Here is a 25851-nt window from a genome sequence, read left to right as displayed (position 1 = left end):
CTTTTTATGGTTTGCTGTTAACAATGGCTTTCTTCTTGCCACTCTTCCATAAAGGCCAACTTTGTGCAGTGCACGACTAATAGTTGTCCTATGGACAGATTCCCCCACCTGAGCTGTAGATCTCTGCAGCTCGTCCAGAGTCACCATGGGCCTCTTGGCTGCATTTCTGATCAGCGCTCTCCTTGTTCGGCCTGTGAGTTTAGGTGGACGGCCTTGTCTTGGTAGGTTTACAGTTGTGCCATACTCCTTCCATTTCTGAATGATGGCTTGAACAGTGCTCCGTGGGATGTTCAAGGCTTGGGAAATCTTTTTGTAGCCTAAGCCTGCTTTAAATTTCTCAATAACTTTATCCCTGACCTGTCTGGTGTGTTCTTTGGACTTCATGTTGTTGTTGCTCCCAGTATTCTCTTAGACAACCTCTGAGGCCATCACAGAGCAGCTGTATTTGTACTGATATTAGATTACACACAGGTGCACTCTATTTAGTCATTAGCACTCATCAGGCAATGTCTATGGGCAACTGACTGCACTCAGACCAAGACCCTTTGCTCACACACCCCACTTTTCAGTTATTTATATGTAAAAAATGTTCGGAATCATGTATGATTTTCGTTCCACTTCTCACGTGTACACCACTTTGTGTTGGCCTTTCACGTGGAATTCCAATAAAATTGATTCATGTTTGTGGCTGTAATGTGACAAAATGTGGAAAAGTTCAAGGGGGCTGAATACTTCTGCAAGCCGCTGTAGGCCCATTATGGCTGCCTGTGTCGCAGGTGTTACGAGACGATTTTGAAATCACATGTTGTATCAATGAACATACAGTATATAGTATGATTCAAAAGTTGGAGACATGCTGCAACAAGCAAATCAGTAAAATCAACACAATCTGGTAATATTTAAGTAGAACGGAGGTTTTCTACACTAAGGCGTCCATGTTTGAAAATTCTATCTGGCCTGAATTATTGTAGGAAATTCTGTTTCAAAGAATAATGAAAAAACAAAAAACAAACCCACTCCTCTTTGCATGCCACTCTGTGTACTCTTAAATGGGCAAACATGATCCAGAGGTTAAAGGCGCTTCGTCAAGATCTATACTTGACATCTCTATATTAACAGCAGATGGGAACCTAGCCTGTTTTGTTGCCTTTGAGCTGTGCACTTCTTATGAAATAGCTCACAGCTGACTTACTCTGAGTGGGTGCCGTGGAAAACTGTAGAAATTCTAAATCAATACACATAAACTGGGGGTTGTTGTTATTTTGCAATCATGCACCTCAAGCTCGCAGCACTCCACACCATGCTGACGTCTTGCAAGTCTCTGTGGTATTGAATGCATCTCATGAAGAGAAACAAATCAGGTGAATACGTGTATAATCTCAGACAGATACGGAGAGCAGCACTGTTATTCTGGAGTTAGAGAGCTATTAAGGCTTGGACAGATACTCTAGAGTCCAGGCAGCTCTTGCATCTGGCGGGCTAGCTGGCGGGCGTACAGTTCGACACACTGCGTAGATAAATTCATAAATAATTCTCTCATTGTATAGCTGCTCGCTACAGCTGGCAGGCAGAACAAGCTAGAGAATCCACCGACTTGAAAACTATGTCAGAACAGGCTCTGGGTTTACGAGCCAAGGCGAGAGCTTTCATCTATAAATCTTTAAATGAACTTGTGTCATATGATCACGTATTTTTCTCTTCTCACTTATCATCTCAGAGCGTTTTCTTTCAATAAGTCTGTGTCATCTGTGTCTCGATGTGGCTGTTATTCCACATTCTGCTTTATCGTCACACTGAACTGGGACACAACTGAAATATTCAGGGTGTCATGACCCTGTGCCTTCTCGGCTGACTCTGTATGGCTACAAGTGTTTTTGTTGTGCTGCATCTCCCTCTCTCCCCTTCCGCGCACTGCGCTCTACCGGGGCGGAGTCTTGACGGCTCCAGCCCCTGGCTCGGACACCTGCAAACAATCATCTCACTCACTTCTTAAGGCAGCTGCTGGGAGTGCTTCCTCGCTGGATTATTGTGTAACACTCATTTCTCGCCAGCCTGAGGACCGCCGTTCGGTGACCTAAAGACCGGAGCCCGAGCTACCTGAGCTTCAGTGGATTGTGTATATAGCCGTTCCCTTCCCGTGCCTGTGTTCCCCGGAGACCCTCTTCCTGTGCCCCCTCACTTGTATATACCCGCACCTGGTGTCTACGTGTAATTAAATTGTGAACCTTAGTGACGGTCTGCCTCCGAGTCCCTCCTGAGCCTGACACAGGGTCAGTGGACAGCAGCTCATGGCTTTGGATTCAGGCCCTCGGTTTCCAACAAGTTGGATTTGGGCTCCAGTTTGGCACATGGCAGCAGATGAAAATGCATTAAAATCACAGTCCCGCCAAAAATAAATAAATAAATTGATACATAAATAAATGAAAGGCATCTAAAAATGGGATAATGACTTTTGATGAATATTGCAGAGACTGAGCACATTCATTCTTACTTTCACAACAAAACCATGATTCAAATTGAGCTGAAATGAATCACAAATCAAGGTTATAGCTGCGTCTTTAGCACCATTTATATTATTATGTAATGTTTTCTACACACATGAATAACATTTGTATGTCTCACAAAAGTGTGAATTGTGTGTGTGTGTGGAAAGGAAAAGGATTTGAAAAGGGTGTCTCGATATCAATGCAAACACCTTGTGACTGTGCCACCCAATTTAAATTCGCTGTCAGCGAAGCCGACAGCTGTGGAAACAATGGATGTCTCTCAATATACTTTTTCTCAAATTTTTCTAGTTCATTGTTTTTTCTTTTCTGCTTCAAGCTACACTCGACCACTGAATGAAACCAGGGCTGATGGAAAGTGAGAAAGTTCAGTCACAGAAACTACAAACTTACAACATAAAGTACTGAAAGCACTTGAAAGGCTGAAAAGTAAATGAAATATATGAAATATATGCAACCAGAAAAATCATTGTAGACTTGTGGGAAAAGATGGTTTGTAGAACTGGAACTTGCATGGCTACAGATATGTAGACGTTACATCCCAGTCCTCAAATTACAGTGTTTTTTGTCTCTTTGGTACAAAGTATAAACAAAACCAGGCCGTTCTTCTGTGCTTTGTTGCACAGATATTCTTTCTCCAAAAATATGTAATTTGCTCAAATGTACCTATTACCTACAACTACATATATACACTCACAGAGCATCTGTGCACCTGTTAATGTGTTCAGTTATTCAATCAACCAATCAAAGTGAAATCTAGAGCTTTCACTTAATGCTCAGATCAAATATCAGTGATTCTGACAGCAGCATTTACGGTGCTGCACAGAGTTTTTCTGAATCTTTGGAAAACCTTCTGCTAAGTTGCAGCTACCTTCACACTAAGGCTACATAAGGCTTTGCACAAACGTCATCTGTAACATATCCAAAGTTGGCTGAGTTTTCCTGCTCTGGGCCAAAATAAATAGAGCTCTGATGCAGTAGTGCAGTAGGTTTTCCATTATCATGAAGGTGCACACTGGAAAAGAATGTAGCCTGGTCTGATGAGTCTTTGTTTCTGCTGAGCGTGCAGATGGTCAGACTTTGGGCTAAACAGAATGAATCCATAAAACCTTCTTTGTCCAGGCCAGTCTCCCTGTGGTGGTGTGGAGAAATGTCATTTTGGTGCTCTCTGGGTCTCTATAATCAGACCGCCATAGTTTGACTGCTACTGTCGGTACTGACTGTGCACCAAAGTCTACCCAGAACAACATTTTAAAAGTGATTGTAATGATGTCCCTTTAGATTCTAACCCTAAGCATACATTTTGGTGAAAAGTCAAAGAGACAAACAATGAGGGAACACTTAATCAGAGTATAGCATCGAGTCAGTTAAACTTGATATTGATCTGCTCAGTTAAGTAGCAGAGGGGGTTGTTAATCAGTTTCAGCTGCTTTAGTGTTAATGAAATTAACAACTGCTGCACTGGAGGGACAACAATGAGACAAACCCCCAAAACAGTATTTCTTGATGCATGTGTAACCCAACTTGTGAATTATTATTAAGAATGACCGAACTCCCACTAGCCAGTATCAGAAGATCTAGGAGCCCAAGGTATAAACACCAATAAGAAGAGACCACACCACAATATACTGTTCACAAATTTGTTATATTTGACACACAGCAGCTGCAACAATGTAATGAAAAAACAATAAAATAAAATACAAAATATTTCCCCCAAAATAACAAACTAAATAAAAGTGCGCGCATACAGCTTTCTCTGAGTCAATTATATGAGTGGATAATGTCTGATAACTGATGGATCGTTGGGGCCCGTTCAGTTTGTTTAATGTTTGTCCTACCACACTCCGATGAAGGAAGAAAGTTCGTAGTCCTGCAGGTATCTGAAGCTTCAATGGGAACGAAACTTTGGCTTCAATAAAACCTTGGCAAATCCTTTTCAATTTCGGGTTGGCTCGCCATCCAGTTAACTGGAACTGTGGAATCACTGCTCCTCGATGGGGCTTGCTTCAGACTGGGTCCATCTGTCGAGTCATCCTTTTACCAGATAACAAAAAAACCTGACCGTTGACAGGGTGAAACTCTGAACAACCAAAAACAACTGCAGCAGACTTGCTTTTAACTCCTAGCGATTCGACTTCGGGAACATTAGTTTCTCTGGCACATGGCATTATATGAACAGGAACGAAATGGCAACACAGGAAATCATGTGATCAAGGTCAACAGCAAGGGTCACTGGGAGCTCATTGCTGATTGGCCAAGTTAAATGACAACAGATAATCTTATTGGTCCACATCTTCCTTTAAACATAAAAGAAAAAAAGAAATGACTAAATTCTTTACATTATACATGAAAAAAAAACTACTTTCCACTGCTCTTTTTTTCTAGCTGGGCTACACATGCTCAAGCATCCAGTTAAGTAAATCCCAAAAGGTTGATTCTGTTCATCTGGATGTAACGTTTTCAGTGGGAGAAACGTTTCGTCACACATCCAAGTGACTTCATCAGTCTCAGCTGACTGCAGGTTTCCCCAATCTTATAAACAGTGTAATTGCATAATGAATGAAACCAGCACCACTGTAGGAACAATGGGCTGGGAGGGAAACATTTCTCCGACTGAAAACGTTACATCCAGATGAACAGAATCAAACTTTTGGGGCCCCAAAACAGGAACGCTGTTACAGCTGGAGGTCTCACACATTTTTCCCTCCTTATCGTTCATGACAGTTTTTACTACACTACACGAGCTCAGTGATGCCCTGGTCCAGATCTATCCCAAGGACACCATCTATCGCCTCATTAGCAGCATGCCCCAATATTGCCAGGCACGCATAGAAGCATGTGGGGGCTAAGTGCTATTTTGAGTTGCAATGACATTTTGGCAAAATGGACTAGCTGGTTGCATCATTTGTGGCTCACACATTACCGGGTCTATATCAGTATAGATTTCCAGCATGATTTTTTTCCCCATTGAGATCTGACCTTTTTTCATAGTGTTCTGTTGATATTTTTGAGCAGTGTATTTTTTATATTTGCTAATTAGAATGATTATTTTCTTTGTTGCCTGATTTCCAAGACCTAATAGAGAAAATAATTTAATAAAGATAAAATAACAAATTCTGATTGCCTAGCATTATTGTTAGAGTTAAAGGTCACCGAGGAGGAATTAGACCTACCAGTGCATACCAATAATACGTCATTAAAACAGAACATTGTAGCGGGACAGCTGTTTCCAGGCTTACTGCGTCATTCTTGACAGTTCAATTTTACCTTGCTCCAAATACAAATTAAATGAATTTGGTTGTTTTGATAGTTACTGGCATTTCATCTCAGGGTGTAATATAATGTCATTTTTGCATCTCCCTGTTTTACAAACGTGTCCCTTTATACACCTGCTATGTCTATATCATCAGCTCAGATTTAACAGTCCTATTTTATAGACTGACAAAATCCACACCGGGTACCTGAACAGGTGGCACTTATTTAAAGATTTGTGAGCCAGGGGACTTTAGTTAAGGATCAGTTGGGATGTTTGTGTTTTGAAAAAGCTTCCTCTTATCAAAAGCCTGGGAATGACAGACCATCTCACCGTTGTCATAATCCAGTGCGTATAAATAAGACAGCACCTTTGACAAAGCTGTGTTAACATGATGTATGAATGAGAACAGGGTGAGATCGGTAAATTAAACCAGCCGATTCTTTCACAATGTCTTTTGTCTGGTCACAAAGAAATGTTAAGCTAAACTGATACAGAGTTACCAAAGGTAGCTTTGAGTTGTATGCTGTGAATTTAATTATGAGTCACAATCAACAGCCCCGCTCTTAGATGCATGTTGCTCAGATCTCGGATGTCAGAGCTTCCTGCCAGCACATGAAAGGACTGCATGTCAGAAACAAGCGCAGAGCAGGCTTCCGCTGTGTGCCGCTTCACCCTGGTAATGATGACAGTCAGTTTCTGAGACCGGGTACAAATGATAACCCATCCAATATGTGGCATATCAGGAATATCAAATGTATTAAAATGTGTGTGTGTCACTGCAGGCTACATGGTGGTTATAGGATGAGCATATTAGAGTTGAATTTACCCTGCACAAATTGACACAAAAATGGGTCTCTCATTTTTCTTTCAACTTAGACTTCCCAACTTCATGCGGACCCCAGCCAATTTTCTCTCTCCTCATTTTCAACTCTTTTAAAAATGATAATGAAACAGCAGTCAGGCTTGGCCCCCTTTGTGATCACAAAGTTACCCCTCATTTTTCTGCTCGTTTTCCCAGTCTGTTCCTCCGTTCTCTTTTTCTTCTTCTAAAGACATCCACTTTTTTCCTGTTATATCCTCTTTTGGAACGGTTCATTTGTCGGATAAGAAATACTGCAAACAGGTCATTCTCAAGGCTTCGCATTTAATTTAAGATTAAAAGGAGGAAGGAGACAAAGGAACGGGATAAAAGAATCATTGCCATCTTTAACCTTGAACACGTTGTAGAAAAGAAAAGGGACAGATCAAGTGGATGGATTTGTTCACACGTATATTGCAAAAAATTTTGTTTCCAATACGCTACAGTTGTTAAAAAGTTTTTTTTCGTTGTAATTGCCTCTTATTTTTAGAAATGGCTTGCCCATCGGAAAGTAAGTCACTGTGTGAGCGTTTCTTTAACAGCAGTTTAAAGCTATGAATGACATCTGCTTGGCACTTGTATTATTTATGGCAGGCTACAATTACCCTCTTTTGCAATTTTTCCTTCTGTTTCTCGCTCCATCTATTTACGCTCTCAGCGGGATTCCTGGGAAGAAGTGTGGAGTCATTATCTTAACTGCAGAGGAGCTCAGTAACTGCAGGGTCAGTATACACACGTGCACAAACACATGCACACATACAACCCACATGTCACTGAACAATATTGCACTGTTAATTTTTGTGTTGTAGGAGTTTGCAGTCACATTAGTCTATTTAAGTTTTTTTATACAGGGAGTGCAGAATTATTAGGCAAGTTGTATTTTTGAGGAATAATTTTATTATTGAACAACAACCATGTTCTCAATGAACCCAAAAAACTCATTAATATCAAAGCTGAATGTTTTTGGAAGTAGTTTTTAGTTTGTTTTTAGTTTTAGCTATTTTAGGGGGATATCTGTGTGTGCAGGTGACTATTACTGTGCATAATTATTAGGCAACTTAACAAAAAACAAATATATACCCATTTCAATTATTTATTTTTACCAGTGAAACCAATATAACATCTCCACATTCACAAATATACATTTCTGACATTCAAAAACAAAACAAAAACAAATCAACGACCAATATAGCCACCTTTCTTTGCAAGGACACTCAAAAGCCTGCCATCCATGGATTCTGTCAGTGTTTTGATCTGTTCACCATCAACATTGCGTGCAGCAGCAACCACAGCCTCCCAGACACTGTTCAGAGAGGTGTACTGTTTTCCCTCCTTGTAAATCTCACATTTGATGATGGACCACAGGTTCTCAATGGGGTTCAGATCAGGTGAACAAGGAGGCCATGTCATTAGTTTTTCTTCTTTTATACCCTTTCTTGCCAGCCACGCTGTGGAGTACTTGGACGCGTGTGATGGAGCATTGTCCTGCATGAAAATCATGTTTTTCTTGAAGGATGCAGACTTCTTCCTGTACCACTGCTTGAAGAAGGTGTCTTCCAGAAACTGGCAGTAGGACTGGGAGTTGAGCTTGACTCCATCCTCAACCCGAAAAGGCCCCACAAGCTCATCTTTGATGATACCAGCCCAAACCAGTACTCCACCTCCACCTTGTTGGCGTCTGAGTCGGACTGGAGCTCTCTGCCCTTTACCAATCCAGCCACGGGCCCATCCATCTGGCCCATCAAGACTCACTCTCATTTCATCAGTCCATAAAACCGTAGAAAAATCAGTCTTGAGATATTTCTTGGCCCAGTCTTGACGTTTCAGCTTGTGTGTCTTGTTCAGTGGTGGTCGTCTTTCAGCCTTTCTTATCTTGGCCATGTCTCTGAGTATTGCACACCTTGTGCTTTTGGGCACTCCAGTGATGTTGCAGCTCTGAAATATGGCCAAACTGGTGGCAAGTGGCATCTTGGCAGCTGCACGCTTGACTTTTCTCAGTTCATGGGCAGTTATTTTGCGCCTTGGTTTTTCCACACGCTTCTTGCGACCCTGTTGACTATTTTGAATGAAACGCTTGATTGTTCGACGATCACGCTTCAGAAGCTTTGCAATTTTGAGACTGCTGCATCCCTCTGCAAGATATCTCACTATTTTTGACTTTCCTGAGCCTGTCAAGTCCTTCTTTTGACCCATTTTGCCAAAGGAAAGGACGTTGCCTAATAATTATGCACACCTGATATAGGGTGTTGATGTCATTAGACCACACCCCTTCTCATTACAGAGATGCACATCACCTAATATGCTTAATTGGTAGTAGGCTTTCGAGCCTATATAGCTTGGAGTAAGACAACATGCATGAAGAGGATGATGTGGACAAAATACTCATTTGCCTAATAATTCTGCACTCCCTGTATAGCACCATCTCACAATAACAATCACCTCAACATGTTTTATATCATAAGGTAAACAATAATAGACAGAAATCCTGCCTCGCCTGTGTCTTGTCAAGCCTCCATCACTGTGTCTGGAGTTTTGCCACTTCCTGTTTTATTTTTTAGTCTTTGTCTTGCGTGTATTATGCTTTAGTTTTGCTTACCTTGTCTCATCTTCCTTGAGTGTAGCCATCTATCTTTTTCCCCACCTTCATAGCTTCATAGCTTCTCGTTGTCCTGTGCATGTATTTATTGTTTTGTCTTCATTTGTTCTCATGTTGTGGACTCCATGGCTGTGTCCCAATTCAGGGTCTGCACGCTTGAAGTACGCATTTCAAGTGCGGTTACGTCACCGCCACGCGACGACGGCTGTCCCAATTCGAAGTGTACTTCAAATGCATACTCCAAATGCGCCGTCGATTTCCCCAAATATCAAGCGTGGTCCGGTGCACGCTTCGTGGTCCCATATATCCCACAATTCATAGCGCGGCGGTGGGTGTGGATAATTTTGCCGCAAAATACGGCAGAAGGGAGCGGCCGAAGAGGGTTTTTTTTTCTCCAAACTTTATTGAACTTATAAAACGAACAGTCAGTCATTCCAGTTCAGTTTGTACAGTAGACATACAAGGCAAATAAGAGTAATAATATACAGTACAATGAAATAAGAAGGATAAATAAATAAAGGATAAAAAGAAGAAAAAAGGGCGGGGGGAATGTGACAGACTTCATAACAACTTTGTACTTGAAAGTTGTGATAGCTCAATCGTTAAACATTTCTGAATGAATTTCAATCAATGATAAACCTTTTTTATTGGAAGTTAATTTAAGAGAGTTTAAGTAATGTTCAATTTCAATCAAAAACAAATTAAATGATGGGGTTGAGTTTTGAAATTTACATTTATGTATATGGAATTTCCCTAATAAGATGGAGCGGCCGAAGAGTACGAAAAGTACTGAATATGACGTCACTTATTTATGTTCAAATGTTTAATAATTAAAGTCAGTTATATATCCACAAACACAACAAGCTGAAAGTCAGTGATATATGTATATGTGTGTATACATATATGGATATATGTCTATATATATACATGTGTGTATACATATATGTGTGTATACATACAGTGGGGCAAAAAAGTATTTAGTCAGCCACCGATTGTGCAAGTTCCCCCACTCAAAATGATGACAGAGGTCAGTAATTTGCACCAGAGGTACACTTCAACTGTGAGAGACAGAATGTGAAAAACAAATCCATGAATTCACATGGTAGGATTTGTAAAGAATTTATTCGTAAATTAGGGTGGAAAATAAGTATTTGGTCACCTCAAACAAGCAAAATCTCTGGCTCTCACAGACCTGTAATGTCTTCTGTAAGAAGCTTTTCTGTCCCCCACTCGTTACCTGTATGAATGGCACCTGTTTGAACTCATCATCTGTATAAAAGACACCTGTCCACAGCCTCAAACAGTCAGACTCCAAACTCCGCCATGGCCAAGACCAAAGAGCTTTCGAAGGACACCAGGAAAAGTATTGTAGACCTGCACCAGACTGGGAAGAGTGAATCTACAATAGGCAAGCAGCTTGGTGTGAAAAAATCAACTGTGGGAGCAATCATCAGAAAATGGAAGACATACAAGACCACTGATAATCTCCCTCGATCTGGGGCTCCACGCAAGATCTCATCCCGTGGGGTCAAAATCAAATCAAATCACTTTTATTGTCACATCACATGTGCAGGTAGGCTACATTGGTACAGCACATGTGAGTGAAATTCTTGTGTGCGAGCTTCACAAGCAACAGAGTTGTGCAAAATACAATAATGTAAACAAGCAAAATACAAGAATGGCTACATCTGAAACTAATAAATATATGTACAATATATAATAGTATATGCATTCCTGAATGTGTATACTAAATATTTTTCTACGTGTGTGTGTGTGTGTACACATATTTTACAAATTAAATAGAGTAAACAATAAATAAAATATATAAAGTAAAATATACAGAGTGAGACATGTGCAAAACAGTGGCATTACTGTACAGTATGGAGTGCATAATGTTGAAGTTCCAGTAGTGAAGGTGAGGTGTCTATGACGTGTTCAGCAGTCTGATGGCCTGGTGGAAGAAGCTGTCTCTCAGTCTGCTGGTACGGGACCGGATGCTGCAGAACCTCCTTCCTGATGGAAGTAGTCTGAACAGTTTATGGCTGGGGTGACTGGAGTCCTTGATGATCCTCCCCGCTTTCCTCAGGCACTGCTTCCTGTAGATGTCTTGGAGGGAGGGAAGCTCACCTCCAATTATCCGTTCAGAGCACCGCACTACTCGCTGGAGAGCTTTGCAGTTGTAGGCGGTGCTGTTGCCATACCAGGTGGTGATGCATCCAGTGAGGATGCTCTCAATGGCACAGTGATAGAAGGTCCTGAGGATGCGGGGGCTCATGCCGAATCTTTTCAGTCTCCTGAGAAAGAAGACGCGCTGCTGCGCCTTCTTCACTGTTTTGTTTGTGTGTACTGACCACGTAAGATCCTCAGCCAGATGTACACCAAGGAACCGGAAGCTGCTCACTCTCTCCACAGCAGCGCCGTTGATGGTGATGGGGGTGTGTACTTCTCTGCACCTCCGGAAGTCCACTATCAACTCCTTTGTCTTTGCGACGTTGAGGGTGAGATGGTTGTCTTGACACCAGTGGGTCAGGGCGCTGACCTCCTCCCTGTAGGCCGTCTCATCACTGTTGGTGATAAGACCCACCACTGTAGTGTCGTCCGCAAACTTCACAATGATGTTGGAGCTGTTAGTGGCTGTGCAGTCATAGGTGTAGAGTGAGTACAGGAGAGGGCTCAGTACACACCCCTGTGGAGCACCAGTGTTCAGTGTGACGGGGGATGAGGTGATGCTGCCCAGTCTGACCACTTGGCGTCTGTCAGACAGGAAGCTAAGGATCCAGTTGCAGAGGGAGCTGCTCAGTCCTAGATCCTGCAGTTTCCTGTCCAGCTTCGAGGGAACGATGGTATTGAATGCTGAGCTGTAATCTACAAACAGCATTCTCACATACGTGTCTCTCTTCTCCAGGTGTGACAGGGCAGTATGTAGTGTCAGGGCTATGGCATCATCAGTGGACCTGTTGTGGCGGTATGCGAACTGTAGAGGGTCCAGTGAGTCGGCTAGTGCAGAGCAGATGAAGTCCCTGACCAGCTTCTCGAAGCATTTGCTTACGATGGGGGTCAGGGCTACAGGTCGCCAGTCGTTCAATGAGGAGATGGTGGAGGATTTGGGTACAGGGACGATGGTGGCCATTTTGAAGCAGGCTGGGACTACAGACAGAGAGAGGGAAAGGTTGAAGATGTGCGTGAACATTCCAGCCAGCTGAGTGGCGCATGACTTGAGGACGCGGCCGGGAATCCCGTCCGGACCAGTAGCTTTGTGTGCGTTCACCTTCCTGAAGCACCTCCGCACATCCTCCTCAGACACAGTGTGCGCACTGACGTCATCCGCGGTGCGCACACTGTCCGGTCTCATGGTGTTTGCTGTGTCGAATCTAGCGTAGAATACGTTTAGATCCTCACACAAAGAGGCCGTGGTCTGTGGTGTGCTGGTTTTCCCTCTAAAGTCTGTGATCGTGTTTAGTCCCTGCCACATACTCCGAGGGTTGTCAAACTGTTCATGAGAACGGTGAGCAAAGATCCCAGAACCACAGGGGGGGACCTGGTGAATGACCTGCAGAGAGCTGGGACCAAAGTAACAAAGGTCACCATCAGTAACACACTACAACGGCAGGGAATCAAATCCCGCAGTGCCAGACGTGTTCCGCTGCTGAAGCCAGTGCATGTCCAGGCCCGTCTGAAGTTTGCCAGAGAGCACATGGATGATACAGCAGAGGATTGGGAGAATGTCATGTGGTCAGATGAAACCAAAGTAGAACTTTTTGGTATAAACTCAACTCGTTGTGTTTGGAGGAAGAAGAATACTGAGTTGCATCCCAAGAACACCATAGTATTTAGTCAGCCACCGATTGTGCAAGTTCCCCCACCTAAAATGATGACAGAGGTCAGTAATTTGCACCAGAGGTACACTTCAACTGTGAGAGACAGAATGTGAAAAAAAAATCCATGAATCCACATGGTAGGATTTGTAAAGAATTTATTCGTAAATCAGGGTGGAAAATAAGTATTTGGTCAATAACAAAAATACAACTCAATACTTTGTAACATAACCTTTGTTGGCAATAACAGAGGTCAAACGTTTACTATAGGTCTTTACCAGGTTTGCACACACAGTAGCTGGTATTTTGGCCCATTCCTCCATGCAGATCTTCTCGAGAGCAGTGATGTTTTGGGGCTGTCGCCGAGCAACACGGACTTTCAACTCCCGCCACAGATTTTCTATGGGGTTGAGGTCTGGAGACTGGCTAGGCCACTCCAGGACTTTCAAATGCTTCTTACAGAGCCACCCCTTTGTTGCCCGGGCGGTGTGTTTTGGATCATTGTCATGTTGGAAGACCCAGCCTCGTTTTATCTTCAAAGTTCTCACTGATGGAAGGAGGTTTTGGCTCAAAATCTCACGATACATGGCCCCATTCATTCTGTCCTTAACACGGATCAGTCGTCCTGTCCCCTTGGCAGAAAAACAGCCCCATAGCATGATGTTTCCACCCCCATGCTTCACAGTAGGTATGGTGTTCTTGGGATGCAACTCAGTATTCTTCTTCCTCCAAACACGACGAGTTGAGTTTATACCAAAAAGTTCTACTTTGGTTTCATCTGACCACATGACATTCTCCCAATCCTCTGCTGTATCATCCACGTGCTCTCTGGCAAACTTCAGACGGGCCTGGACATGCACTGGCTTCAGCAGCGGAACACGTCTGGCACTGCGGGATTTGATTCCCTGCCGTTGTAGTGTGTTACTGATGGTGACCTTTGTTACTTTGGTCCCAGCTCTCTGCAGGTCATTCACCAGGTCCCCCCGTGTGGTTCTGGGATCTTTGCTCACCGTTCTCATGATCATTTTGACCCCACGGGATGAGATCTTGAGTGGAGCCCCAGATCGGGGGAGATTATCAGTGGTCTTGTATGTCTTCCATTTTTTGATGATTGCTCCCACAGTTGATTTTTTCACACCAAGCTGCTTGCCTATTGTAGATTCACTCTTCCCAGTCTGGTGCAGGTCTACAATACTTTTCCTGGTGTCCTTCGAAAGCTCTTTGGTCTTGGCCATGGCGGAGTTTGGAGTCTGACTGTTTGAGGCTGTGGACAGGTGTCTTTTATACAGATGATGAGTTCAAACAGGTGCCATTCATACAGGTAACGAGTGGGGGACAGAAAAGCTTCTTACAGAAGACGTTACAGGTCTGTGAGAGCCAGAGATTTTCCTTGTTTGAGGTGACCAAATACTTATTTTCCACCCTGATTTACGAATAAATTCTTTACAAATCCTACCATTTTTTTTTCACATTCTGTCTCTCACAGTTGAAGTGTACCTCTGGTGCAAATTACTGACCTCTGTCATCATTTTAAGTGGGGGAACTTGCACAATCGGTGGCTGACTAAATACTTTTTTGCCCCACTGTATATATATATGTATATATATATATATCTTAATAATCTGACAATACTATAATGTTACCACACATTACCACAGTGAGATGACTTTAGTCTCATGAACAACATTAACTAATTGTTATTTACTAACTAATCTTAAATGACTTTTCAGTACAGAAATGAAGCCCAACAATAATGTTTTACGGTCCGGTGGTTTCAGCCTCAGATATGTCATGAGAGACATCATGACAGAGATGTCATGACAAAAATGAATGACCAACAAAACATTTTTCTCCTTCATTTCTGTCACACAAAGCTGTATGTAACGTGTCTCGCGGTTAGTATCATGGTTGCTAGGCAACCTGAACAGTGCGACGAAGCGTATACCGTCCCATTTCACAAGCCTCTCACTTCCGCACTTCTCGTACTTATAGTGCGCGTACTTCAAGCATGCAGACCCTGAATCGGGACACAGCCCAGGTGTCTGTATTGGTTCCACAGTTCTCAGGAAATTCTCAGGAAGTTCTCAGGAAGTTCTCAGTTCACATCTAGTCAGAGTTTTGTATTCTGTTTTTGCTCCTAAGTTCTCAATAAAACAGTTTTTTTTTTTACCTTTTATTTTATTTACCTATTATTTCTGTATATTTCTGTCCTTACCTGCCTGTCGCACAGTGTATTATGACAACTGGGACATGTGGAGTCCCTCAGGATTCGATTTTCAGGCCACTGTTTTCATTCTGCAATCTTGACCACCTCATTAAGTACACCTGTTTAACTACCGTGTAAAGCAAATGTATAATCAGCTAATCACATCATCATCCCTGGTAATGAATGTTTGAGTTTGTCCACTAAATCACTTTAAATCCACCCACCTTTACACTGAGTTTTGTAAATAGAGTGCCAATAGCCATTTGATATTTTGCTGGCCACTCTTCTCCACAGTTCTCTAAATATATTTAAGATTAACTGTCAAGGTGGTTTCCTGCTATGAACTATGGGATTTTCTCCTTTATTTTTGCCAACCCCTTGCCACAGCAATATATTAACAGGCAGTCAGACGCTAACAGAATTTCGATGTGCGTGTTTGTGTGCTCCAGATAACATTATGTGAACAGGCTTATCTCGGAAATATTTACTATTGCTACTCTGGGACATATCGCCCCTGACAAGCCCCAAATGTTTTTCAGAAATTTTGAGAAGTGTGTGTGTGTGTGTGTGTGTTGTGTGTGTGTGTGTGTGTGTTGTGTGTGTGTGCAAGCTGACAACCCCTAGCTGCCAATGACAAGCTTCAGTTTCCCCTAATGCCTTACTTTAGGAGAAAATAGCTAAAAGGCCATTCTATCTATCTATCTATCTATCTGTCTATCTATCTGTCTATCTGTCTGTCTGTCTGTCTGTCTGTCTGTCTGTCTGTCTAACCAGAAGCAGAAATAATACTGCTCCTTACTAACTGCTATAACGGTGTATACATATTTATGAAGCATTCCCTCTGCTCCTGCTCGTAATATTGCAGCCATCCCATAATAAAATAAGTATCTTTTCCTAATAAAATTTGCAATTTTAATTTAAAAAAATGGATTATAACCACTGTAATCTGTGCATGCATTCAGTTATTAAAGCATAAAAACTGTTGGTGTGCTGCTGGTTCAGATTCTGTTCCTATTTGCTTCAACATTATGCCCGGATTTTTACCTCACCAGGTATTTTGTATTCTGTGCGAAGCTCTGTTTTGAAAACTATTGTGAGCACACACACACAAAGTCCCACAAAAACCTTCACCTTTGTGACCAAGAAAGGAGTTGTTGAAGGAAACAAAGTTGCTGACTTAAAAACTGTAATTGCTTCTGAATTATATTGACACCTGCGCTTCCTCTCTGTCAGGATATTGCTACCATGCAGCTGTGTGCCAACAAGCTGGATAAAAAAGACTTTTTTGGCAAGTCTGACCCCTTCCTGGTTTTCTACCGCAGTAATGAGGATGGAACGTGAGTGTTGACATTTGGGGTGGGCTCAGACCTCAGGCACACACACACACACACACACACACACACACACACACACACACACACACACACACACACACATATCTCTCTCTCTCTCTCTCTCTCTCTCTCTCTCTCTCTGTCTCTCTCTACATATATATATATACACACACACACACACACACACACATATATATATATATATATATATATATATATATATATATATATATATATATATATATATATATATATATATATATGTATGTATTAGGCGTGCAACGATACACAAAATTCACGGTTCGGTTCGGTTCGATACTTTGGTGTCACGGTTTGATATTTTTTCGATACAAAAAAATGTTCATGCCTTTTTAATTTGTCATTTATTAAAATTATAAATATATATTTTAACTCAAAAGTACAGTTTTTAAATTTAATGTTGCTGAAATAACAAAGTAATAAAAAAAATAATCTATCTGATCGAGAAATCACTCATCTTTGGAAAAGAGAGTTTATTACAGAGAAATGGCTCTTTCCAAAATAAAAGCTATACTATACGCTTCTTCTGGGCTATATTCTCAGCAGCATATTAAACATATCAGGTCCCCATAAGGAGAATCATGTGCTAACGGCTGTCTAAATGACTCGGGTAAAGTTTGTAGCATGCGTGCTTGTTGTTTTTGTCTGCTTCCACTTGTCTTTGCACTAGGATGATGTCAGCATAAATGTGCAGTCATATTCATTGTGTTCCCACTAGTGTTGTCAGCGTTAATCTCGTTGAAATGACGTTAACGCCACAACACAGCAAATCTCCGTTAACGAGCTACCGCGGATCGCCCCGTGCGTGGGGCTGGACGGCCAACACGTTAACGAGCTAACTGCGCTAACACACTAGTTCCCACCAATGTAATTGAGCATTGCATGGCACATCCAACATACTGTTTTACTTTTGTCCATGACGCGCTTACCTTCAGGGTCATACTTCACATGAAAACCAAAATACCACATCTGAATGAGGGTGGGGGAGGTTCAATTTGCCGTGTTGCAAGGAGAGCTTAACTTCTGTCTAGCTTGCCCTGCTCTCAGTGAATCTGCGTTCGACTACTCCGCCTAGGCTGCACTGTCGAGCGCAGATCCACTGAGCGCTCAACACAGACAGCATCCTCAGAAGGAAAGTTGATAAAATAAATAAAAAATTTTGTATTGTTTGATACATATGCGTACCGAACCAAAAGCACTGTATCGAACGGTTCAATATCGATACGAGTATCGTTGCACCCCTAATATGTATGTATGTATAGGGGTACAAATCTCTGATTAGCAAAAAAATCACATCCTATTTGAGATTGTAAAGTTTTAAATTCCAGGACATATTATTATTACGTATATACAACCTCAGTAATGAACAGTAATACATGGCATCTTATACCGTGATGTTATTCTTAACAATTCTACGCCAAAATCTCTGGCTCTATTCCACAGCATGACTTTTACCGTCTTCCTTCTCTCACCCCAACAGGTCATTACAGATGGCTGCCCCTCCCTTTCTTCCTGTTAAAAGGGAGTTTTTCCTTCCCACTGTCGCCAAAGTGCTTGCTCATAGGGGGTCATGGGTTTTTTTCTGTATGTACTATTGTAGTGTCTGCCTTAAAATATAAAGTGCCATGAGGCAACTGTTGTTGTGATTTGGGGCTATATAAATAAAATTGAATTGAACTGAATTCAAAATATGGAAGTAGTGTGTAAAAAACTAACTACACCCTTAGTGTTTCCATAAGAATTAAGAGTCTAAGCCAGGTGGTGGCAACGTGGTTATGTGAGCATGAGCAACCATATAAAAGCAGAAGTTTTGTCATTTTGGAGCTCTGGAGTTTTCAAGTGTGTGTTAATGCACTGGTAAGGAGGAAAGACATCAGCAATGATCTGACATCATTTCATTTACAAAATTTAACACTCTTCAGCCTGTGGGGCTGCGAAATAATGACTGTTGCTCCAAACCGCTTCCAGTACTTATTCCCAAGTGGTGCTGTGTAGCAGAAAGCACTCAATAAGTGCTACTTTCAACTGTGAAACAGCACACAAACACATTATTAGTAAAAGAAAGGTTATGGAAGGTGTTCTGTGAAGGTGTTTCATATGAAGACCACATTTAATAATACCCATTGTCACATCTGGTTCACACACTTATTTTCCATACAAATCAACTTTGCTGCACGTACACTTCTGACTCGAGTTCCACCAGAAGTCACATTTGTTTAAGTTTTTAGATCGCTTCGACTGCTGTGCCTTGGAGAGATTTTTGTAGTAATAAAATAAAAAACAGGAAGGAGAAGAAAATAAAACTCTTCTGTTATATCCTCTGGATATTCTTAAGCAGACAGAAAAAATATAAAAGCTTACAATGCCTTTTGCTCAATTGCAGAGGAAGGAATGGGAGATTAGTGGGGGGATCTTCACTGGTACAAAAGGAGCAGTATAAATGTTCTTTCCCTTTTTGTTCCTCATGGCTGATTTTTTTTTGCTTGCAGGTTCACCATCTGCCACAAGACAGAGGTGATCAAGAACACACTGAACCCAGTGTGGCAGTCCTTCACCATTCCTGTTAGAGCTCTCTGCAATGGTGACTATGACAGGTCAGAAAACATGATCAAATTTAATATCGAGGTATTTTATGACTATTTAGAAACCTTCAGAGATCTTCCATGTTGTAAGCTATTTGTTTTCTCTGGGTAAAGTAAGAACAATCGGGCACAGATAGACTTTTAAGTGGATGACATCGCCTGTTGCTGGGGCGGTCAGAATAATGCCAGCAGTCGGTCGTGGTGTCCCAGGGACCAGCACTGGTGTTATTGAGACTGACCTAGTTTGAAGACAGCCCTGTGTTACATATTCAGTCATGCTGGACCATGCTGAGCATTTGTTAAGCCACTGACTACAGAAATGCACAGTGCCACAGTTGCTATAACAAGGACTCCTGTCATAAATCTGACAGATTTTTGTGAATTCATCACATTTTATATTTGAACCACTTTAAGCCGGTTGATTTATATATAACGTTTTGTGATGTTTATCAATATTTGAGACTTTCTAGCTTTATGTAATGCTACAGCTATTGCTGTAATGCTAATGCTACAGCTAATGCTATTGAGGAAAGGCTGGTTAAGATAAGATAAGATAAGATAGAACTTTATTAATCCCTCGGGTGGGTTCCTCTGGGAAATTCGATTTCCAAAAAAGCACAGCACCGACAGAAGTTACAGAGTTATACACACACACATATATATAAATACAGAGACAATATAAATAAAATATACGAAGGGGATAAATAGAATAAATAGGAATAAAAATAAAAATACAAGTGAATTGCACATTTCAAGTATTGAGTCTATTGCACCGTTGACTATTTACAAAAGTATTGCACAAAAGGTATTGCACAGTGAGGTGAAGAGGCACTACAGCTTAGTTGTTCCCCCCTCCTTTGTCCTCCTGTTTCCCCTCCCTCTCCCCTCCAGAGAGGAGTTAAACAGTCTGATGGCGTGTGGGACAAAGGAGTTTTTAAGTCTGTTAGTTCTTGTCTTTGGGAGAAGCAACCTGTCACTGAACAGACTCTTCTGGTTGTTAATGGCCGTGTGCAGAGGATGCCCAGCATTGTCCATAATGTCCATCAGTTTCTTTAATGTCCTTTTCTCTGCCACTGTCACCAGAGTGTCCAGCTTCATGCCGACCACAGAGCTAGCCCTCCTGATCAGTTTCTCCAGCCTGGATGAGTCCTTCTTTGCTGTGCTGCTCCCCCAGCACACCACAGCATAGAAAAGTACTCCAGCAACCACCGACTGGTAAAACATCCTCAGGAGCTTCCTGCAGATGTTAAAAGACCTCAGCCTCCTGAGGAAGTACAGTCGGCTTTGGGCTTTTTTATACAGGTACTCTGTGTTGCATGACCAGTCCAGTTTATTGTCCACCCACAGCCCGAGGTACTTGTACTTGTTGACCACCTCCACCTCCTCCCCCTCTATCTGAACCGGCAGTGGACCTGCTCTAGACCTCCCGAAGTCCACAACCAGTTCCTTAGTCTTTGAGGTGTTGAGTTGCAGGTGGTTTGTGTGACTCCATGCGACAAAGTTCCTCACCAGACATCTGTACTCCTCTTCCTGATCATCCCAGATACACCCCATGATGGCTGTGTCGTCTGCAAACTTCTGAATGTGGCATAATTCAGAGTTGTAGCAGAAGTCAGAGGTGTACAGGGTGAAGAGAAGAGGGGACAGCACAGTTCCCTGTGGTGCTCCTGTGCTGCTGACCACTGTGTCAGACGTGATGTCCTTCAGCCTGACGTACTGTGGTCTGTCGGTGAGGTAGTCGGAGATCCAAGCCACCAGGCAGGGGTCCACCTCCATCCTGTTCAGTTTTTCTTGAAGCATACAGGGCCGGATGGTATTAAAGGCACTGGAAAAGTCAAGAAACAGGATCCTGACCGTGCCTTTTCCCCCATCCAGGTGTGAGTGGGCTCTGTGTAGGAGGTACAGGATGGCATCCTCCACTCCGACACCCGCCTTGTATGCAAACTGTAGTGGGTCCTGGGCATGTTGTACCTGTGGTCGGAGGAGGTTGAGGAAGAGCCGCTCTAGAGTCTTCATAAGATGTGGTTGGAGACCACAGCACAAACAAAATTGTTGTGATCATGTGCAACAAACTTTCAATCTTGTTGCCTTTAAAATATTTTTCTTCAAAGACAGAGAACAGATCTGAGACCATTTGCAGTCATTTGCAGTCTTCAAAGGGACTTTGCTTTGTTAGGACGGAGATAAAACTGGAATTAGATGGAGTCATTGGCTATCAGTCTTTTAACAATTTGTGACTTAATGGGGTGAAATTGGCAGTTACATGCCTGTTTGTGACAGTATGTCAAAAACACGGAAATTCACATTAAACAGTCCAGCCAGGACCTCATGCATTTAAAACAGAAATTCAAAATAGTTATATATTTATTGCAAGACTGCAATTTAAGTGCAACATATTAGTAACTGATTCTATAAACATTTCAACATCTGAAGAAAACCTGCAGAAAACAGTCATAGACGTAAATGAATGGTCGTAAAAGTGGGACTGTTCGTGACTACAAGGAAAACTCAAGAATCAACATTTCCACATTTAAAATCAGAGTGAAGAATTCCATATTACAACAAGTTGATAAGTTCAAATTATTTGGATTGCAAAGTCAAAAAAAGCTTTCTTTGACTTAGCAAAGATTTTAGATGATTGATAAATTTCCTTCAAGTCAAAGTGATTCCTTGATGACTATATAAATATCTTCATGTATGGAAATGGAGCTGGGACAATTAATAAGAAAACTGTAGACACCATTAACTTCCTAAGACCAGAACTCTTTCATGGCATGCATTTTTAACTTCTCTTTGCTATTTGGACTGATTGGGACCTGATGAATGTAAAAACAAAGAATTACCTGATTTGTTTTACCTGATTTTTGTTTCTGAGAAAAATCAGATCCACATATGAGGACATTTGTTTTAAATTTCGATAGGACAGTGGAATGTCCTCGTAAGTGGATATCAGGCCCTTGTAGAGCAAAATTAAGTATTTTGGTCTAGACAACCCAAAATGTGATGTCCACATATGTGGATGCCAGGTCATAGGAGGTTAAGGCAGCAGAGAAGTGGTTCGTCAGCAGATGATGAGAATGTCATACATGGAAAGACTGACTATTGAAGAGCTTTTCAAAAAGAGCAAAGACCAGAAAATGTCTATGTAAAAATGTCAGAAAGCAAGATTCTTTGGACACATAATGAGAAGCGACTTTGACTATGACTTTGTACATGTGGAAAAATCTAAGGCAAGAGAAGCAAAGGCAGAAGAAGAGAAACCCAGACTGGAAAAAGAAAACCTCGAATATGTTCCTGCACTGTTTGACTGAAAGAGCACCTTGGAGGACCATGGCCACCAACACCATTCAGCAAGGCACTTACGAAGAATGACACAGGCACTTGCTTTTCTATAGGACTATAACAAGGATACAAAAGGTCGGCAACCAGTTGAGTTTCATTCATTGGTGCAGACTTACTGAGACAGTTTGAAATGTGTGAATAATCTGAGGTTATAAATGACACTGCTGTTGTTTGGAGACAGGGAGACCTGTGCAGTTACTTCATAATGGAAACCAACAACCTCTGGACGACCAGTTGGTCACCACAACTAGTTTTAATCATTCACTGAATGTGAAAAAAAAATCACTGCAATTTACTGGGAACTGACTATTTGTCCTAGTTGTGAAAAGGAGGGTGCCATAACAACCAACTGAATGGAAAATGTCATTGGCTCCATGCAGATCATAAATAAGCAGCTCTCTGCTAGCTGTGGTGCCAAACAACATGCAGCACATTTGGCTGTTCATGAAGCTGAGATGATGCTTCCAAGGTTATATGTGGAAATTTCTATTCATTTTTTCTCTGAAATCTGAAATTGAAATTGAAATCAGCTCTATCTGCTCCTGATATGATGGCGTAAAAAGTCTTTTTTTATTCAATCAAACATAATTTGAGGTTCAAGTTTCTCACAAAAAACCCACGGCCTTCAAAAATAATATGTGCTTGTCTGTTTCAGAACTGTGAAGGTAGACGTCTATGACTGGGATCGAGATGGAAGGTAAGAGCATTCGCAGATAAGCACTCACTACACCTTCAGACACTGATCCCTCGTGTTAGAAGGGAGTGAAACGTCTTGTTTACAGTCTGTGAGACAAACTTGGTGGTGAAGAGCTTGAGGGGTTTTGACACAATGTGCTACAAAACTTATGCTGCAAGGACAGATAGGCCTGATTTGGAGATTAATAGGAACAATTCCATATTTGACAGTTATTAAGAAAGAAAAAAATATATAGCTCTGTAGCTCAGATGAAAAAAACGATTTATGTAAAAAACATTTTGTTCCTGCTTGCTTGTCTGTGTGGGTGCTGTCTGCTGTAGCCATGACTTCATCGGCGAGTTCACCACCAGTTACAGAGAGCTGTCTCGGGGGCAGAACCAGTTCAATGTCTATGAGGTGAGACACAACATGGAGATGGCTTGTTATTTCATACCACCGTCATCATATAAAGACCTCGCAAATCCAATTTAGGTGATTTTAATCTCTAACAACCTCGAACCCTCACAATGGCACAATTTTTTTCTAAACTGAAAGATTGGATTTCAAGTGATGAATGTAAAAACAAATAAAATGAAATAAAAAATGTAAAAGAATGAAGCTGAAGGTTATGAAACCTTCAGCTGAAAGGATAATTTCCGGAACATATAAACAGACAGGTAATTGAAAATACAAAGTCGTGTATTTTTACATACCTTGTTATGACTTTGGCATTGTCACAATAATATATGGATTTAGCATATGCAGTAATGATTTATTGTCCATAATTTAAAAAAAAGTTTTCACATTTATAAGGTTGCATTGTGCTAACTTTGTATTCCTACCTGAAAGAGAGAGCTCCCTAGCTAGTGGGTTAGCACTGATTCCCACTAAAGGACACTTTTCATATATACAGTATAACAAGTTCCATCACATTTGTACATTGATTTTAGAGTATCACAGAGAGGAGGGGGTTCAGCTAGCATAAACAGCACTGATTTCCAGAGTATGTAACAAGGACACGTACTACTGCACAACTGTGTTTTGTTTCTAGACTTCTAGATTACTGTAGGAGCTAGACTTCCTTATAGTTTTATGCTATTGAGCAAAGGTTCTGTGGGGAATAAACGCACAGAGAATGTATCATCACATTTGCAAGGGCCACAATGCATTTGAAACACAAAAGAATTGGTATTTATAATATAATATGATCGTCACACAATGATACAGGTAGTTGCCTGAGGTAGAATCAAACCAGGGCCCTTATATTAGCCCTTTAACATATGAGTCCCTTTCTCAACAAACTGAACCATCTTGGTGGTCCATTGGAAGCTTTTTCACTCATTTTTAGTCCAGTCCTTTAATCCTTTAATCCTGCCTGACTATTTTCAAAGAAAGTTTTTTGTTTGTTTGTTAAGCTACTTAACACTGACCTATGAATCATTCAAGCACAAAAAATGCACCTGGGTCATTCCTAGTATTTAGTGCCATTTGAGTCTTCATGATAGAAGCAAGTGCACTACACTACAAACTCCCCTATTGCACAGCCTGACACATAGTATTTTTGCGCCAACAAGGTGATTCACAATGAGCTGTTAGTGAAAAATTGGCTGATATGCTATTTGTGGTATACCTCGACATGGTGTGCAGTGTGTCCTTAAAAATGTTGAGGAAGCTGGACAAAAGAAGAAGTGACGTACCTAAAAAAATATATCTGCATCACAAAGTCATGTCCTTAAGAAACAGGAAAAAAATCCAGCAAAGACTTAAGAGATACATCTGGCACGTCATAGATCCGTCTTCTCTTCACCAAATCCTCATCAGAAATGGTCTCAGTGGAAGGGTGGATGCCAGGAAACTAAGAAAGGGAAAAAGGGAGAAAGGGCTGAGGTATGCCAAGTTACACAAGAACTGGGCTGAAAATCAGTGGTAACACCATCCAAATTTAAAAGTTTCACTTCAAGTTGTTGTGAATATTCATGAAAGAGGTCAGTAGAGAGATGCAGCACTGAGTGTCTAGAATTAGATAGAACTTTATTAATCCCTCGGGTGGGTTCCTCTGGGAAATTCGATTTCTGTAGCTGACTGTAAAACACAGTGGAGACTCTGTGGCTCCTGTCAAAGGTGATGAAGTCCAGACAAGCAGATTTTAATCAGCCATGGGATGCACTGTTAACATTACACCAGTATACGCCATGAAATAAATAATATCAGTCATTACACACACACACACACACACACACACACACACACACACACACACACACACACACACACACACACACACACACTCACAAATAAAATAGAAACCAATAAATGTGTTGCATTATTTTGCTGGAAAAATCAACAAGCGCACACTGAACTGACAAATCTATTATTGCCCCCAGCTTATTCAAATCTCCTCAGTAAAGATGTACTTTGTTCCAGCCAAACAAATTAATAGTAATGTTGCAACATAATTACTGGAAAACCACGTGGTCTGAAGGAGAGAAAAAAACAGAAAGCTCTTTGATGAGCTTTATAGTGACGGACGTGCACACGGATGTTCTCTCAATTCTCTATACACACATCAGATCGATTTGTAGGCTGCCACCATTATCAGCAATCTGCTGAATTATTCATGTTCATTTTTGCACTTCATTTTA

At 41.4% G+C, this 25851-nt stretch overlaps 1 protein-coding gene across 2 annotated transcripts in view; it reads left to right on the top strand.

Annotated features, from left to right (window-relative positions):
• Nucleotides 1–25851, top strand: part of LOC146550501 (copine-9-like) — a 115509-nt gene that overhangs the window by 63810 nt on the left and 25848 nt on the right. For both annotated transcript variants that reach the window (XM_085258679.1, XM_085258678.1), the window contains 5 exons: nt 7278–7341; nt 16470–16573; nt 19099–19203; nt 23189–23230; nt 23551–23626. In XM_085258679.1, coding sequence (XP_085114805.1) covers nt 7278–7341; nt 16470–16573; nt 19099–19203; nt 23189–23230; nt 23551–23626 — 391 coding nt within the window. The remainder of the gene's footprint in view (nt 1–7277; nt 7342–16469; nt 16574–19098; nt 19204–23188; nt 23231–23550; nt 23627–25851) is intronic.

The sequence above is a fragment of the Mchenga conophoros genome, linkage group LG20 (genome assembly GCF_057382185.1).
Source record: "Mchenga conophoros isolate Kocher_MC1m ecotype Shallow Benthic linkage group LG20, M_conophoros_male_GT1.1, whole genome shotgun sequence".
In the NCBI taxonomy this organism is placed as follows: Eukaryota; Metazoa; Chordata; class Actinopteri; order Cichliformes; family Cichlidae; genus Mchenga; species Mchenga conophoros.
The sequence above is the reverse complement of the archived record's forward strand: the minus strand, read 5'-3'. Positions and strand labels throughout refer to the sequence as shown.